We start from the raw sequence: 18,302 nt of genomic DNA, 5'->3' as shown, positions 1-18,302 counted from the left end.
CAAATCAGGCAGAGGCAGGTTTACAAGATTAGTCACCCGTTATCACTGAGGTCGGCCCCCGTATTCAGGCACTTGATTTAAAGGATGTTTAAGCTATAGCTGCATTTTCAGCCCATTCATTCATTCCAGATTCATTCAGGGGAAAAGCCTCTGATAATCCAGTTGTCTGAAAGAGTAACATGCATGTTTATATTTGCCACAAGAGGCTGCATTTAGAACGCCACCACAAGACGTCTTAACATCAGAAAGCAATTTAAAACATGAAACCAGATGTTGCTGTGCTGTCAAGGCCATCAGTGGAAGACGAGGCAGCTCAGCATCTGTGCTGCAACAGTCCTCAACCAGAGCAGCCCATGCAGCTATCCGGCAATAATATTTTATGCTGAACATACTTTACCTGATTTTGTTTTCAACTAAATCCTGAAGAGGGAAATAAATGCAACTGAGTAGAACTGAGGTACAATGTATATATCAAGTCCCTGATGAGGGTTTAGCAGAGGCGGATGCTGCACACTGCGCTCTATTACGGAACACTCAGCTTTATCTGCCTCTCCAGGACTTAATTGAAGTGAGTATTCCTGTCAAAAAGTCTTTAAATGAAACACAAGAGAAACATCAATACCACAGTGACTAATTAACGCCCTTGTAACTCATGGTTAGAAGAGATACTATCGGATCAGGCTGTCATGATTCATTTACACAGCCAAGGTGGAGGAGTCCTGCAGCCCAGGCAAACTCCTGGGGACTACGGCTGGGACATACCCCCCCCCCCCAAAAAAAAAGCCTCAACTGAAGTACTAATTGCTTATCACAACTCAATGAGGACTGAGGTACAGTACATTCAGACACACATTCTCAGTCTCATGTCCACGCTTCTGGCTTTGGAGATTTAAGTCAGGCCTTTAATGTTACTTTTATTTCAATGCATGTAACCACACACGCAAAAATGGTATGGTGAGGTTAACAGATGAGCCCAGACCAGTTACAAAGCTGTGATTTACTCTGAGATTCACTGCTGTTCATGAATCATCTGAGCTGCGACTGCCTGGTTTCGTGACGTCAGCCAGAGCAAATCCGTGCTCTGACATCACGGCGGGACGCCCTCCATCTGCCCATGCAAACGGTCCAGCAAGGCTGCAGCAATGTCCCAACCACGCAGCCCTATGCTGCCTTGCCCATGGAAACCCAGCTCTTCAGTCCACATGCTGACTGAGTAACCAGCATGATCACTGGTGGTTCACGTTCGTGTTTCAGTTCTCCCTGGCCCTCCCCTAGCTAATGGGGTGGAAAGCAAGTTTTAGCTCCTCCAATGCTATTTCCAGAGCCCCTTATTCTTAATTCCCAAGTGTTACTACCTGCAATACACTCAGTTGAGCCTTCTACCTTCAAATTCTGGCTAGCCAGAGCTGGGCCAGCTCTACCGACCCAAGTCACCAAGGGGCCAGCTGCCAAAAACCTTTCTCCGGCTGCAACCTGAGCTTGAAAACAAGCACCAACTAAGGCAAGGCTATTACTAAGAAGAAAGGACAACCATTTTGGTCTCTGAGAACAAGGACGAAATCAGTCTGTGTGGCAAGCTGTGGAGATGTTTCCTTATGTCTCACCTGAAGGCTAGTGACAGTGAGCCTGCGAGCATCATCGGATGGGGCGATGACGGGAACCAGGTAGGGGCTTTCAGGAATGTGCTCATCATTGAACTTTATGGACACCTCATAGTTGCCTGCAGGGAGAAAAGAAGCAGTGAGTGTCCTTAGTTTCTTTGAAAGTAGCATTCAGTGTTATTTCAATATGAATTGGTCTTAGTACGTACCTGGTTCTTGAACTATGTATGATACACCACACGATCCATCTTTATGGTCCTCAAAGGCAATTTCTGCTTTACTTGGGCCTTCTACAGCAATAGACAGTCCTCCAGCTCCAGCTTCCCGTGTCCATATACTGAACTCAGCTGTTGAAGCATGAGAGCACACACAAGTGTAAGTTTGCTGCTGCTGGGTTTCAGCTTCTTCCTAACAGACCGTGCAGCATGCCATAGTTATGTATATGTAATGGTACCTCATCCCACCATCTTGGGTGATAACACTTAGAAGCCTTTTGGAGAAACCACTACTAGCCTTGAATTAGCCTGTCAGCCCTGCAGAGCACACCTTACAACCTCAAGCTCGTTCTGTGAGACCACTTGGTTTCCAAAACGTGGATTTCAGACTTGCCCATCTGCATGACGCAGCAACATTATTCCTCTGTGTTCCTCCACTGACCAACCCTGGCTCGGGGCGATCCTACGGTGTTACATGAAGCTCCGCTCAAGCTCTTAAGAGAAGCCGACAGAAACCAAAGCACTGCGCTGCAGACCCATGCACAGCAGGCACTGGAGCCTAGCAAGAGCAGAGGACTCACCTGGGATGCCCGTTTCTCCACGCTCCAGCCCTGGACCTCCAGCTCTCACTTTATGGGCTCCTCCCTCGCCCAGCGGCCCCACGGTGAACTGGAAGGGGCTGCCCGGCACCGGCTGCCCTCTGTATTTGACATCCACAGTGTGGACCCCCATTTCTTGTGGCACAAAGCGGACGCAATAGGTGTTTTTGTCAGCTTCTACGATTTCTGCATCAAAGTTCCTTCCAGAGGGACTAGTTACCTGGGCTGTCATATCCCCACAATCAATTTCTAACAAGAAGAGAATTAAAATCACAGATTAGAAAGTGACAAAGAGTTTTGGTATTTTGTTTCTGGAAGCAGGACCTGAGCTCAAGTGATTAGACAGTGCAGATGACAGAAGAGGCACGTAGGTGCCAGTTTCTACGCTCAGCTAGATGCGTGCTGCCGAGCAGCCAGCCTGCCCAGTTACAGCTCACCCGCTGCTACAGGGACAGAGGCTGGATAAGTGCAGCCCACTAAGACTGGCCTACGTGATTCAGATTTGCCAGGCAGCAGTACAAACACTTAGCAACCAACGTGATGTTGATGATCTTAAAACCCTGGAGACAGGGTGAGCTGTGCAGCCCATTCTCCAGCCTGCTGTACACAGAACAGATTAAGGCCTCCCTGGTATTTACTTCTCCATATGTTAATCACGGTTATACTTATTTTTAACCGTTCAAAGAGACCACATTACCAGTGTTTCTTCCCTAAACTATCTTAACATCCTAACAACACTGAAGTTCCTATTTCCACTGCTTCAGGTACACCCACGATATACAAGTGCAAGTTATGGTTATGGGGATAAGGACATCGCTCACCTGGAATTTTTAGGTTCAGATCACATATGCTTCCTACTGTTGCAACAGAGGGAGCCCGTCTTGTTCGTGTGATGCTCTCCTTAACTCTTCCTTCACCACTTATCTTCACAGTAAATGGGCTGCCTGTAAGTAGCACAGCAAGTCATTCCTCCTCCAGTCACTATACACTGCATCGAGGGGAGGAGTGAAAGCTTCCTCCAACTTGTAACATATCAGAGGGACGTTTCAGAGCCAGCTAAGAGTCAGGTCCCAATGAAATACACCCATGTAACCAGAACAGTTTTGGATGCTTGCTGCTTTTGGAGTGTACTGGTAGGACCTCCTTGAATCTTTGGGACTTACGGTACAAGCCAGATCACACAGCCCATCCCCAGTTCTAGTGCACCGGCCAACTAGGTAAGACTTTTGTTGTACTAACCAGAAAGTTGCCAAACACTCCTGCTTACCTGGAATATGTTCATCTGCAAATTTAGTGGACACAATGTAGACGCCAGGTACAGTTGGAAAATAGGACACTTTGCAAGTTCCATCTTCTAGGTCTTCAGTTTGGATATCTACCTTGCTGGGTCCTTCAACTGCCAGTGAGATCCCACCATAACCTACAATACAGCTAAATTAGCCTTGGATTCCATAGCGCTATTATAAATTTGACATAAAATAGTCCAAATCCATAGCAGTAGCTAGTCAGAAGGTTTGCATCAGAATGGGCACATAGGAGTTGCACAATGCCTTAATGACATTTTTGTAGTCCTAATCAGTCAGATATTCAAAGTGCAGCATGCGTTCAGCTCCTAAAATGCTCTGACCATATCCCTTTTACTTTAGTAATGTTGAAAAGCTAGTTTCAAAGACTGGGGCCAAGACTCCACATTAAAACAACAGGGAAATATCTTCCTCATTTCCTCCTTGTTGTACAGAATGATACTAGAAGCAGCACCATCAAATGAAAGAAAAGCTTCGTCAGTGCCTCAGTGACAGTCCTGTTGGCTGTAACAGAAGACATCAGCCAAGACAATGCAATGCAAAGCATTTTAGAAGTTAATAGCATTGTCTGTAGTTAATAACTGACAGTAATGACTGTGCATGCTTAATAGACTATTTGCACCTGCTGCTTTGCTGCTTGTGACCTGGAGGTTGTGCACTGAGGAAGACAATGCTTTCATTTAGAGAGGACACGTATCTCCCAGCATCTCACAGTCCCTTTGCAATGGAACTAACCTGCATCTCTTGTGTCTACAATGAAGTCACACATTTCAAAGGTTCGTCCTTCTACCAAGCCACGTCCAAAAACTCTTGCTCGTCTGGCATCTCCTATCTCAGACTGGACCACCATGATTGTTACAGGGCTGTTTGGCACATGGCTCCCATTTTTCTTGATGCTAACCAGATGTTCTCCTACTTCCCGTGGAATGAATGAGATACCTACAAAGCAGAGAAATGTGACAAACTTATTCACTTTTATGCATGTTATACTTGATTAAGAAGCCTTAATCGCACCAAGAAATGAAATACTGAAAGAGCACTCTCTTTACACATTTTGAAGTGTTGCTCTCAAATGGGCCACAAAGCCATTCACATACACTGACAAAAAGCACTTGCCAGGTTGTGCTTGAAGTAACACAAGACATCATTCTTCATATTCTTTCTTTGGTCAACTGTACCAAACCATATCAACCGCTTGGTTTGACCTCTGCTCCCTCCCAAAGGAGTGTTAAGTCAGTCATTTCACATAGCAAAGCAAACCAGAGTAAAGGCTACTTACTACACTACTCTCTCAAATCAAGGCTATCGGAGCTTACCAATGTGGTTATTGGGTAGCCTCTTCAGAAGACAAGGCTCATCGCGACCTGATGGGGCTTTAATGCTGGCTGTTAGGAGACTGAGATCAGTCTCATTGATGTCCAACAGAAAGTCAGCAGCAGAACCAAGCTTAACCTGGGACCGTCTTCTGTTGTCATCTGCATATATAAAGAGAAATGAGTCAGGTTAAGTGCAGAACAAGTCTGAGGATTTCATGTTCCTGCCACAAACTAGGTCCTCCATGCTATCAGAGGTTCATTTTCATTACGAAGTGCTTCCAGAAATCTAAACTTTATACCTGTGATCTTGGCCGTGAATGGACTGCCTGGGATGTGCTTGTCGTTGTACTTAACCAGGATGCTGTAGTTCCCAGGTAGAGTAGGCAGGTACGTGACTGTGCACGTCCCGTCTTTGTTATCAATGCAGCTGATCTCTGCTTTTGAAGGCCCTTCAATAGCCAAGTCCAGCCCACCTAGGAAACAAGGAGAACAGCACTTCATGCACATCAAGTCGAAAGACTTGGTCCAAAGAGGAAGATCGAGTACTTGGTACTGAAAATGCAGCTTAGATGCCATTTTTTCAAAGGACAGTAGCAAAAATTGCTCAGGCCAATCCACTAAGACCACAACTCTATTCAGTCTGTTAGGTTTACCTAACAGTGATTCCAGATCCAGTCATCGTCCACTAGATCTAAGCTGCCTTCAGTTTATCTTTCATTAAACGAGTCACTTGCATCCTGTACCACAGGGTACATCTGTTGCTCTCAGGAAGAGACAATACACCAGTTTTTACTGCAAGTTACAGCCTGATACTGCACAAGCCATTTGTATCACACCAGAGATTCATAGCTGGACAGATGAATGCAAATTAATGCCAATGCACATTACACTTCCAAGAAGTTCCTAGTTCAGGGTAGGACGGGTTTAAACAACAGACTTACCCTCCCCTGCATCTTCCGTGACAATGGTGAAAGTTGCTGGTTTATTGGCAACGCCATAAATGAGGCCAGGCCCATAAGCAGACACACTGCCACTGTTTGGGTAATTCACATAGAACTGCAGAGGGCTCTCTAAAGGGAAAAAAAAACCCAAAAGAAGCACTTTTAAGGATGAGTAACCTGGACTACAAGAATAAAACAGACATCAAGCTGCTCCGACCCAACGGGATCTTATGCTTACTGATACCCCCGTTCTTCAATGCCATTCTCACTATCCAGTATCTGAAGAATCTTTATGTGACTGTAACGCATTTAAAAAATGAGTAAGCCTCCCCTTTCATCTTCAACAGATATTTCTCCACAATTTGTTCTACATCCAGTCATGACAAAGTAAGTATTACTCAAATTACCAGAGATAAGCTTCAATGATGTTGTAAAGGGTCTTACTCATTACAATTTTATTTTTAGCACATTAAATCAGAACATGACTCAGAAGCAGGCTTTCAGTTCAGGCACGGATCCTGAATTTTGGTAGCTGAGAATTAGGAACTAGCACAGCACATTGTCTGACTCAATGAACCTGAACTAGCAAGTTTGAAATGTATCCAAAAGCATATTTGCCAGCCTCAGATTAGCTAAACTGGTGCACAAGAACAAAAAGTACAGTCACCAACAGCCAATAACGGTTTCAAAAAAAGACATAGATAGCTCTTAAGTCCAAAGCTAGATTTTGCAGCTGAGACAGAACCAAGTTTGATTCATGATTGACTTCAAGAAGGAAACGTTATGGCACATCATCCTTCTGTTCAGGCGCAGGGTAATGGTCTTACCGAACCGACAGTTTGGCACTTACGGAGGTGTTATATCCATACAAAGTGCTGAAGATACCGAAGTAGCACCATGCATCGCATTACTGAGCTCCCTGCTTCAGCCAAAGTTATCCTGTGTTTCTGTACACCCAACAGAGCCAGCAGCCCAGTTCAGGCAGTGCTGAAAGTATTTTGTCTCATGTCTACACATCCTTCTACAGATCTGCCCCTTTTTGCCCCAGCCCCGCGCAGCCGGCATGCCCGGAGAAACGCAGGGCAGCCCCAGCCTCCAGGAGATGCAGAGCTTCAGCCAGGGAGCTGCAGGAGCTGGTGAGGTAAGGAAAGAGAACAGAAGAGAAGAGAAGAGAAGAGAAGAGAAGAGAAGAGAAGAGAAGAGAAGAGAAGAGAAGAGAAGAGAAGAGAAGAGAAGAGAAGAGAAGAGAAGAGAAGAGAAGAGAAGAGAAGAGAAGAGAAGAGAAGAGAAGAGAAAAGAGAAGAGGAAATGAAAGGCACTGGTTTCTGTTTGTTAAGAAGCAGCCAGGAAGAAAGAAAGATTACAGCATAGCGTGTGCGATTACAGCATGCGTGTTTTGTTTTATTGCAATGAGATGGAAAGAGTAACTATAGTGTTTTAGCCACTTAGTCCTCCCCACAGATAGGACATTTTATGCCAATGCAGTTTTAAGGATAAACATATACTGTAACCACTAGTTTTGTTGAGCACTGTGGCAGTAAATTTCAACCTGAAAAAAATGGTCGTTTGAAAATTGTATGTTTCTTCTTCATAATAAAATGCCACAGAAGCTAGTTCCCAAAACCAAAATCCATTTTAAGCCTGGCTGGTACTATTAAACCACAATGGAAGCTCATATGTGCCGGCACTTGCTCCTTTGCTTTAGTTTCTCTCTGGACTGCTTGCAGATGAACTGTTGCTGAATGGTAAGATGTCCTGGGCAGTTCTTACTGCGGTGCATACAACTAAGCTATAGAAACTTTAAGAGGGAGCAGATGCGTCAGCAGGACACTGCACTCAAGATCTGTGTCGCCTGCTTTGTCAGACTCACCTGGGATGTGCTTTCCCATATATTTTATGTGCATTTCATGCAGCCCGACCTCAGTAGGAGCATATCTCACTGTTACTGTGCCGTCTTTGTTATCCACAATATCAGGCGTATCCATCTTTCCAGAGGGCATGTGTACTTCACCTACAAAGAGCCACCACGGGAGTTACAAAAGGAGAAGCTGCCTGCTTCCCCTCTCCCACCCACAAAGAATTGTCTAGCCATTTTAAACAAGCATTTTAAATTGCTAAATTCCTTACCCACAGGCACAAATAGGAGACTAATGGGAACATTAACCAGACATGTTTTCTACTTAAGCTACATGAATACAACGCAGCAGTAGACATCTGGCAAACAGTCCTGTGACCTTACAAACTCTACAGGCAGAGCTGTTTGCTACAGCCACTGACATTTCCACGGCAAGCCCCAGGAAAGGCGCCGATCTACCTCATTGCAGGATGCACCCTCTCCTGTGGCTGTTTTGAAAAGGAAAGATCGACTGACCCTTCGGCAGGGACAGACCAGGGCTTGGGGCAGGATTACTGAGCTAAAGGGCAGGAGGGGACACAGCCCGTGTACGCAGGAGCTTAGTGCAACCGGGGAGCTCCTGGGGTGATGCTCTCAGCTGCCAGACCTGTGGAAGAGGGGTTGTCTGCTCTGGGGAAGGTACGTGACAGGAATGCAGATTAGACTGTTTTGCAGCATCTGTACAAAATAAATAACGGAGCTCATCAAGGATGCACGTAGCTGCTCCAGAGAGGAAAAAGCAGCAATGGGTCCTACAGTGTGGCAGCTCACAGCCTAGTGCTGCGGACCACAGCAGCACCAAGAACCCCCTCATTTAACTCAAACCATCAGCAGGGCGTATCCTACTCACCCTCAGTGGGTGCCACTTGATGTGAAATTAAACAACTAAGTTGCTGGCAGGATACAATCCTCCCACACACGCTGTGGTCTAGACCACCCAGACTGTTAGCTGCGAATGGATGAATACGCTAACAAAAATCAAAACCATCCCGAGAGGGTATGCGTATTCCAGGTACCTGTTATTTCTCCTTTCCTTACGGCAAAAGGGATAACCATATCAAAGGGCCTGAATCCCATGCCATTCATGTCTCCAACCGGGACATAAGCTTCTTCTGTGACCTAGAGGAAGCAAAAGGATGGGACATTCAAAAAGGATGGTAGACCCAAATGAGCACTGAGCAACTCCACTGTGAGCACAAGCAGAAGAGAGCGTGCGGTGATTATCGCAGCCAGCCACAGGACTGGGCTCAACCAGAGCAGCGTCCGGCCAAGCTCTCCTTCGTAACACCACCGCACCGCAGAGCAGAGCGAATCAAACACGGTGTGAATGGAAGACATGCTGGAAAAAAGTTAAAAGCGGTAAAAATGGAACACAAAGGGATGGAAGACAATGTAGCACACACAAGACCCAAAGTGGCTCCATCTGAAAGGATTTAGTTGCTTAAGGCCTGGAAGAGAAAGTGATTTTTGAATGGGGCAGAGTGATTGCAACACAAAGTGGACAAAAGAAACAAGTTTCACAATGCGACTCTGGACTCAAGACACTGCGCTGTTTTACTGAGAAAACAAAGCGATGCACTCAGTTGCTTTTGCCAACAGTAGACATTGCAGAAGTAGAAGCTGTATGTGTAATGATCCTCTTCATGTTTAAATGAGAGCTTATTTGGAGACTGCCTTCAAGCAGCAAAGAAAAAACAAGGTCTGGATCCCAAGAACAATTGATCAAACAGAAAGAATGAACACAATGACCAGAGCAATTCAAGCAGTCCCAAGAAGCAGGCTGTCATCTGAAATGGAACACAGATGGGGGAAAACAGCTGAAAAACGTAAAAATTGTGTACCCAAGGGCAGAATCCGGGGGGGGAGGCGCCCACTGGCTCCTGCGACCGCATGGTGGCATCATCTGCATCTACAGCCTGGGCAGGGGTAAAGGCAAGTTAGGTGTTATTCTGGCATGGAGGCATTCCCATCTTTCACAGTACAGAACGCACATCTCCTTCCAGCTCCTCAACACCTTCCTCCCACCATGCAGCCCTCCCAGTCCTCTTCCCATTGCAAGGACCTGGGATCCAGCCAGGGCAGTTGGGAAACTGTCCCTGGCCACAGGCACTGGACACTGGGGGAAGCCACAGCAAAGGGACAAAGCCAGTACGTGCCGACGTTGGGAGTTTGGGAAGGAAGCTGGAAAGCAGTGCCAAAACACTGGTGGAACTGAATTTCAGAGTTGCTTTTTTAATGGGACTGGCGCAGGAAGGGAAGTGAAAGGTTTAAACCCAAGATGCAAGTCCCCAGGCGCTGGGCAGCACAGCGTGCGAGCTGGGAAGCAGGAGAGCCTGCCACCATGGGAAGGCTTCTCCCGGCTCATGCGCTTGGGTGAATGACCCAGCCCACGTCCAGTCATAGCTGCAAAGCTATTCTTCTGATTCATAGCTGGGATAGCGTTGTCAAGACACCAAATGTGTTTTCCCCCAGCACAGCCTCCCTTCCCACCAGGCATGCCAAGAGGATGACTTGCAAATTCCCATCTCCCCCACTCAACACCACTAGAGCGGCCGGGACTCACACCCACGCACGCCGCTCCACCGGGCTCAGCCACCCCGGCTCCTCCTGCCCCTTTACACCACTGCAAACCACCCTAGCAAAATAACCCGCTGGAAACTGATGCCTGGAAAGACTCCACTAAGAAAACCAATGCAAAACAGAAATACTGCTGTTTCACTGTTCTCTGCCCCCAGCTGAGACACCCAAGTCAAACACATACTGTATCACTCAGCTAGGAAGTGGGAATTTTGGCTGGCCGGGAGCAGGCTCCCTGACCTCGAGAGGCATTTCCTGCGGTGAGCTTTGAGCAGCGACCAAGGGAGTCATTTTTCTTGTGGAAATCTTCAGAGACACTGGTACTGATCTGCCGGGGTTGCAGGTAGGAAGAGCCGGCGTGCCTGGCCCCGAGGACTCGCCCACGGGCTCCGGTCAGACTCAGCACAAGTACAGCCGTGTGGTTTCACGGACCAAGACGCACCAGAGGCTGCCTTGGCTGAGATTACAAGACCAAGACTTGTTTTGCCAACGCTGAGAGCTGTTCTTCACGTGAAGGGCTTCTGTGAGCCCTGAGAGGCACCTAGTCCTCTCCTCAGGGAGGCTGGGGTTTTGTTTGCTTTTTAAACCTAAACATGCTGAAGTACTGCACGTTGGAAGGAACGTAATTAGAAGGAGGGGGATTTGGCTATAACAGTTTAACTAGCACTTGCAAATCATTTTTAAGTGTGAGCTAACAGCCTGCTTCCCTGGGATCTGTCAGCAGACCATTCCTTATTTTGGGATCAACATTATAAAGAGCGAGAGACGGACAAGTCAGAGTACCGTATCTGACAACAGCTGAAGTAATTAGTCGTAGAAGCTGATTACAACCACCCTTACATTGTTTAGAAAAAAACCTACATGGTCAGGAAATGAAAAATTAATTTGTTCAGAGAAGCCAAGTCTTCATCCTCTGATGGCTTCTATCCTTCTTCACTTAACTGCATTGCCTGCTCAAAATAAGCTCTGCAAGTAACAAGGATTCATTAGCTCCTGCTAGTCTAATAAATGCCTAAATAAACATTTACACACAGAGTTCACCTATCACTAAATAAAATGTGGCAGCAGGAATCCGAGCGGGAGGTATTTTCAGAGCAGAGCTGGCTTACCATGACGGTGAAAGGACTGTTGGGAATGTCCACCCCACCAAAGCGGACATAAATCACATAGGTTCCTGGTTTGGCGGCAGTGTAGAAGATATCGTAAGTCCCGTCCTCGTTTTCAACAACATCTGCTTCAGCTTCTGTCCCATCTGGCGTCAGGACGGTGCACGTCACTTTTCCCTTCCCTGCTGATTTGGCGTCTACCACAAAACCAACCTCCTCACCAGTCTTCACAGTGGGTGCAATTCCAGGACCTACAAGGCAATTTTCATTACAGAAAGCGTTCAGAGCACAGTTTTCCCAGACAGGCCTCCTGCAAGACGCCTGGGAAGCACGGCACCAAAACGCCAGTCCCGGCGACCCACACCCATGTTTTTGGGCGCAGATGTACACCACGGGACGTTTGAAGTGTTGATCAGCACAGTGGCATACAAGAGCTGGCCACCGGCTTCCCTTCCCCTCTGCAATCAGAGAGGCTGGATGAGAACGGAGGGGAAAAAAGCTAAGTTTGAAGAAAGCAATTCCTTAAGCCATACTCCTTTATGCAGAAGGCACTATCTTCTGCCTCAGACAGCGACTCGGTTGTCACTGCTTTAACATAAACCTCCCTGTGTAAGTAGCTGCAATAGGGCACAGTAGCAGCCATGGCCATGTTTCCTCCTACATTGGCCATGAATGATTTTCCACTGTTCCGCCACACATCCCAAAAAAAGAAAATCATGAAACAATGCCCAAACTGTAGCAATCAGATCCAGCCTGAGGAGCGCTGTGTTTAAATGAGAACTATTAAGTCCTATTTGCAGTACATATTTAACACTCCTGCTTTTGACTGGCACTTGTTACCAGGTAAATGGTTCATTTTCAAGTGGCAATGAACTTGCTGCTTTAATACCTTGATGGTATTCCAGCATCTACTCCTACGGCGATTGTATTTCAGCTTTACAGCAAAGTCAGAAACACTACTTGGAAAGGGGAAATTTAAGCTGGCATCTCAGAGTAATCTCCATCACAGTTATTTTGAATAATTAGCGACTTGAGTTACTTGGCAGAGTATCAGATTCAGCCATTAAGGCCTCTTTTAAACAAATTTTGAAGCAAAAGGGGTACCTGCTGCTCTGTGTTTTCCACTGTGACAGGAATATATTTCTGTTTAAGCAGGCTTGAAAGCAGCCAGCTGCCAGACGGGCACCAGGTACGCTCTAACCGCACGGTGCAGGTCAGCACAGTGCCCAGACACTCTCACAGGTCTACAACCACAGATTCAGTTTCCCTGTTCAATCTGGTCTTGCCTCATTTATTTTAAAATCAAGGGATTTAACATTCAGTGACATTCTTCTAACTAGTTCCCGTCACTTCTGCTCCCTGCCACAGCGTGCTGTGGTGGCCAGCCCAAAGCCACGTGACGATCTCATCCTGAGAACGGGTAAGGGTCGAAGCTGTAAGTGTGCTCCTACAGCAACAAATCTGGAGTCCTTCCCCTATGCCAAGACACTGATTTTTGAGGCAATGATTTTTTTTTTTGAGTTGTAGTAACAATCTTATCTTTAGGTTCTCTCTTTCCACCCACACCTTCCAAAAGTCTGTTCAGACCCTGGCCAACCTTGACCAGACACACAAAAGAAGCCGAAACCTCCACTAATAACACCCAGCGTGAACAGGCTTTGCGGATGCAGAAGCACACGGCCAGCTATTTACATCCTCAGAATTAATTCTGTTCTTGCTTGGAACAAAAACTTCTTGCAACACTCGCAGTGCAAGGAGCATGATGCAGTGAACGTGTGCAAATGTGTTATTTTTAAATCAACCTCACTGCATTCTCAGCAGGATTTATCTAGGCCAAAATAAGCACCAGACTTCGGTTGCATCTGGCTGTTTGTAACAAGTTTGAAGAAAGCAATTTGTAGTAGTCTAGGTAGTCTGAAAGGTTTTGCTAGAGACTGCAAGAGATTCCTGCTCACCCACAGGGTGGGCACTTCTTTAGGAAAACCCCTCCTGTAAGGGCAGCCAGATTACACAAGTCTCTCACATCTTCTGCACCCATTACATCAACTGTACCGTACTCAGAAGGCAGCTTTACACCAAGTAGAACAGCAGCAATAGAGAGGAGCCAACACGTACCTGTGGCCCAACACTTGCTGGCATCCCCAGCTGGAGATGCCCGGATCCGATAGGGAGAGGACGGGATATCATCTCCACCGTACTTCACACCAATGGTGTAGCGGCCCGTTTTGTCAGGGACATAGGTGACTGTGTAAGTGCCATCCTTGTTGTCATGAATGTCCACTCTCTTGGGTTTGCCCTCTTGGTCCTGAGGAATGCAAACCAGAAGATTTAAGCACTATGAAGTTAGTTATTAATTCATTTAGCAGGGCAGCAAATCTGTTCACAACCATATTTAGATAGTCTCAACCAGAACTGCAGCTTTTTGAAGATTAAATATATTTCACTCAAGGACTAGTACCAGGAGTAGACTGTTAGGAGCAAAAAGGTATCAGACCACTATAAAACAATCCGTGCTATTATTAACTACCCTTGGTTGGATACAAGAATGTTTATGAGAGACAGCAAGCCATTTTAATGAACTTTATATTAACTGTAAGAAGTTTTAGGCTTCATTGTTGTATCACTGTTGGAAATGAAGAACGCTTCCCAGGTCCCTGAGGCACAGATCGGGAGCCAGACCATGCAGCGCTGTCCTGACAAAGCACTGGGTAGCTTTGGTCTACACACTGCAAGGTCTACAGTTAAAAGTAGGTCTACCATTTCTACACTGAATACAAGATCAAAAGAGATGCATAAACAATACAGATCTGAGTTTCAGCATCGAGCTTTCATATCTACAACCAAGATCAGCACTGCGCGTTTCCGACAGAGCTACTCCCGGCCTCAGCTTTCAGTGCAATTCATCAGCTGCAAAGTATGAAGCATTTTAGAAAGTCTTCCAGGCCTGCTCACAGGGAACCACATGTTGACACCATTTTGTATTTTATGACTTAACACTGCCTGGGGTACAGTATAAGCTGCAAAGGACTTGAGATTTTAGGTACAGTACGGAAGAGCTTCCTTCTTTCAGGAAGGCGTGTGAAACGTTTGACATTCAACGGCTCAGAACAAGAAGTGAACAAATGCTGTGAAAAGGACCACCTATGCACTCCCACCATGCAGGACTTGTGGAACTTGATCTTCAAAGCCAGGGCCAGTCTGGGAGCTCTGATAAGCATTTTGGATCCTTTAAGAGCACACTTGCATGCCAGAGTAAAGGCAACTTCTTTGCTGCACCTGAGCAGACAGTGGGACAGCACAGGAGCAAGAATGCAGAAGGGCAAGTACAACCGGCCATGCCATGATCTAGGCATGCCAGAGCTGAGAAATGTGCTTTATGGTCCACTAACCAGAGACCTTTTTGCTGAGGCCACAGAGTCCAGGCACCAGAAATTTCAGGAAGAGCCATAACAAAGTCAAATAAAAACATTCCTGTAGTATCTCCTTAAGCAGCTTATGGCTTTTGGCAACCTTGAGGGAGACTTGTTTGTTAATTTATCATCATGCAATGCTCAGTGTGGATGTTATCTCATGGTCTTGCTGAACCACACTGCTAGAAGGCTGTCTCCATTAAAAATTCCAGCATCGTCATAATCTTACAAGAAACTATCTCATTTTGGGCATTTGCAGAGTATAAGGTTAACCAAGAGACAAATATAGCATGGGCATTGACTTTAAGACAGAAGTCTCATAAAAGCAGTCTCAAGAGCTTCACAAATGCAGAGTGCAAGAATTTGCTGTACCAGAGCTTAAGGTCCAGCCAGCAGCCCAGTCTCCAGGACACTGGGTATGTCAGGGTACAGCTGTGGACACTTCAGACAGGAGCCACTCGGGCCCACCTAGAACAACGTGTTTCCACTCCTGCTTGGCTTTATAGTTACTTACAGTGATCTGTACAGCCAGGAGTCCCTGCCCAGCATCTTTAGCATCCACAGCGAACTCCACAGGCAGGCTGGCTGGTATGCCGTAGGAACTGAGACCTGGTCCGCTCGCTGTCACCTTACTGGCATCGTATGTAGGAAGCACCTTCACCTTGAAGGGACTTAAAAGGGAAACCCATTATTGCTCCCTCCTCCCATGTCAATGGCTGACAGTTACTGCAGTACCGCTAAGATTCGGATTCACCTCCCCTATGCCGTCTCTGCTGTAGGTGCAGCAGGCTCAAAGCACTACTGAACCCTGAAGTCATGCAAGGAGCTGCACTGGTTAAATAGAAAGGACCACAGCCAGCCCTTAAATAGGGCTCGTGCTGGGAGAGCACAATCAGGTCGTTCAATCTTCAGTTCATCTAAGTTTACCTTCATCACCTTACCTGCGAGGAATCTCTTCATCAGCATATTTGACAGAGATCATGTAGGGTCCCTCCTGCGTAGGGGTGTACACCACCGTGTGGGTGCCATCTCCGTTGTCTACTACGTTAACAGGCTCCACAACTCCTAAAAAAACAACAGACGATTCTCTCAGCTGCACTATTAAAACCCAATTCCTCACCAACCATTTGCTGCACAAAGCTCCAAGCTCATTCACAGTTTGCAACAAGCTAAATTTCAATTTTTATTGGTTTTTTTTTGAATGATGCAATGCACGTGGATCAGTGATCAGTTTCTCTTATTTTGTATTCAAGATCCATTGACCTGAGATAGATTTGTTATCCACTGCTCTCTGGGCTCCCGTCTTCTCGCTGTAAACAAAAGCTAGCATGAAAATACTGGAGAAAAATCTGCCTTTCTGTACAGTCCAGGTCAAGAGCAATTGCTCAAAGTACACTGAAGATCTTTCGAGAAAGAAAATGAGTAATGGTTATAATTGCCTGAACTATCATCTACAAGATTACATACTGTTACTGGGATTCACTGCACAGAATCAAGCCCTAAAGCCAATTGGGGTGCAGCATTCACCAACCGAGTCTTTCACAATCAGGTATTTGGAAAGGCAAGCTCACTGCCTAGGCAGGAGAGCCCTGCGAGCTGCCAAAGTCCTAAGAAAGCAGGATCAATTATTTCAATTTGCATTAAGCTAAATCTACAGCAGATTACATGTCATATCAGTTCAGATCAACACACAAAGCAGTCTACAATTACAAGTTGGCTTTAAAACACAGGAAGGATTAGCAGTAAAGCGAGTGCAAAAGAAACGTATGGTTGCCATGCAAAGCCTAAAAGCAACATCGCTGGATCCCACTCCCTCCTCCAGATGATTCTTGCTGTTGCCAGTTGGATTTCCAAGAGCCAAAATTGCCAGTAGTTATCAAGAATTCAAACCTGTCTTAGTGTCACCCTTTGGATCACCTTTAAAGAAATCCGAAATCGCTTTCAATGGGGAGCGCCATCCCTGGGAATCCGTCTCATCCGCTAAAATTAAAGAAGGGTTACCTGCGGGGCACCCACACCAGCGTGGCCTGACACCTGAGTGGGGAAGCAGCTCTCGCCTCCCAGCAAGGTGAGACTTGCAACCAAAAGGTACTCACTGCCGAGATACTGTGCCACCGAGACACAGCGTCCTAGGTTAATGCAAACATCATTAACGCTATCGCTTGAGGGCCTTGTTGCTCTCTGGGGGCCACTGAGGGGTTCCACCATATTTCAGAGACTCCTGCAACCCAGTGACATGGGTCTCCCAAGTCACCGCTCATGCGTGAGACTTTGGATTTACATTTTGATGTCTAAATGTGAGCCACAATTGTTCACCAGTGACGCCTACTCATGTAACTTCTCCCAGCTCTGAAGATTAGGATTAAGCCACCAAAGACACTGCCCAAAGCAGCACTACCCAGGACACAGTTCTCCTCCTTTTACAGCACGACACATGGGCCAGCCCTCAAGGTGCACATGCCAGATGAACAAGAACTGAGGGAAATTCTCATTCGAGTGGTATCACCACCTTTGCGAGCAGGGCCAGGACCATGTTACCCACCCAAACACAGAGACGGGGGGGACAGCTGGATGAAGTACTTCGGTTCTTACCTCTGGGTCCTGCCACCGTCACCTCGAGGGGTGCTACTCCTGCCTTGCTGGTGTCTACAGTGAAGGACTGTGGGACTTTGGCTCGAACAGCTGTTCCCAGACCTGGTCCTGCAATCTTCACCTTGCTGGGATCCACAACATCCTTCACAGGAACCTTGAAAGGACTGCCTGGAAGTTAACGCAGCAAGTGTTAACCACCACGGAGTTAACAGTTAGAGGAAAATGCCCAGGTAAACGCTTCTAAATTGCCAAATCCACAGGTCCCTCAAACCTTTCATGCAGCTGCAACCCAGAAAAGCTAGTATAATGCAGAGGTGGATCTCATTATGGTTTAAAAACTAAGGACAGAACTGGCACATCAACTCTCAGCTGATGAAACATTGTCGTTCACAGGAACAGTTTTGGAAGAGCAGCTATTCTGGATAAATCTGCTGCTGCTCGACTCACGCTGCTGGTGGATCCCAGCAGGGAGAGGAATGACCGCAGCCATCAACAGAAGCTGATCTGTTCCCAGGGAGTGAGAGCCCTCTAACACTACTACGCAGAGGAGCTGCTAACATCCTAGCTCAAAAAGGCAAGGTGCCACAGATTATACAACACCATTTTACAAGATCCCAGCACACAGGAGATTATAACCAAAGGTCCTTTTTCCCACTTTTCCTTTGGCTTTTCTATTACTGTCCCTCAGCCTCAGGCAGGAATGACAACCCCACAGCCTCCACACTACTTCTCTGCTTCTGCAAAAGC

At 46.5% G+C, this 18,302-nt stretch overlaps 1 protein-coding gene across 4 annotated transcripts in view; it reads right to left on the bottom strand.

Moving 5' to 3' along the window:
• The window catches only part of FLNB (filamin B), a 73,816-nt gene that overhangs the window by 7,949 nt on the left and 47,565 nt on the right, over positions 1–18,302 (bottom strand). For 2 of the 4 annotated variants that reach the window (XM_075762070.1, XM_075762072.1), the window contains exons 25-41: positions 17,556–17,723; positions 15,905–16,028; positions 15,478–15,634; positions 13,669–13,858; positions 11,557–11,804; positions 9,712–9,786; positions 8,887–8,989; positions 7,847–7,987; positions 5,977–6,105; positions 5,335–5,508; positions 5,036–5,194; positions 4,455–4,658; positions 3,683–3,835; positions 3,237–3,359; positions 2,398–2,664; positions 1,811–1,948; positions 1,605–1,720 (exon numbers count right to left, since the gene is read on the bottom strand). In XM_075762070.1, the coding sequence (XP_075618185.1) occupies positions 1,605–1,720; positions 1,811–1,948; positions 2,398–2,664; positions 3,237–3,359; positions 3,683–3,835; positions 4,455–4,658; positions 5,036–5,194; positions 5,335–5,508; positions 5,977–6,105; positions 7,847–7,987; positions 8,887–8,989; positions 9,712–9,786; positions 11,557–11,804; positions 13,669–13,858; positions 15,478–15,634; positions 15,905–16,028; positions 17,556–17,723 (2,669 nt within the window). The remainder of the gene's footprint in view (positions 1–1,604; positions 1,721–1,810; positions 1,949–2,397; positions 2,665–3,236; positions 3,360–3,682; positions 3,836–4,454; positions 4,659–5,035; positions 5,195–5,334; positions 5,509–5,976; positions 6,106–7,846; positions 7,988–8,886; positions 8,990–9,711; positions 9,787–11,556; positions 11,805–13,668; positions 13,859–15,477; positions 15,635–15,904; positions 16,029–17,555; positions 17,724–18,302) is intronic. The other 2 variants (XM_075762071.1, XM_075762074.1) reach the window with 1 other exon arrangement.

The sequence above is a fragment of the Balearica regulorum genome, chromosome 10 (assembly GCF_011004875.1).
Source record: "Balearica regulorum gibbericeps isolate bBalReg1 chromosome 10, bBalReg1.pri, whole genome shotgun sequence".
In the NCBI taxonomy this organism is placed as follows: Eukaryota; Metazoa; Chordata; class Aves; order Gruiformes; family Gruidae; genus Balearica; species Balearica regulorum.
This window is presented reverse-complemented; position numbering and strand designations above follow the sequence as displayed.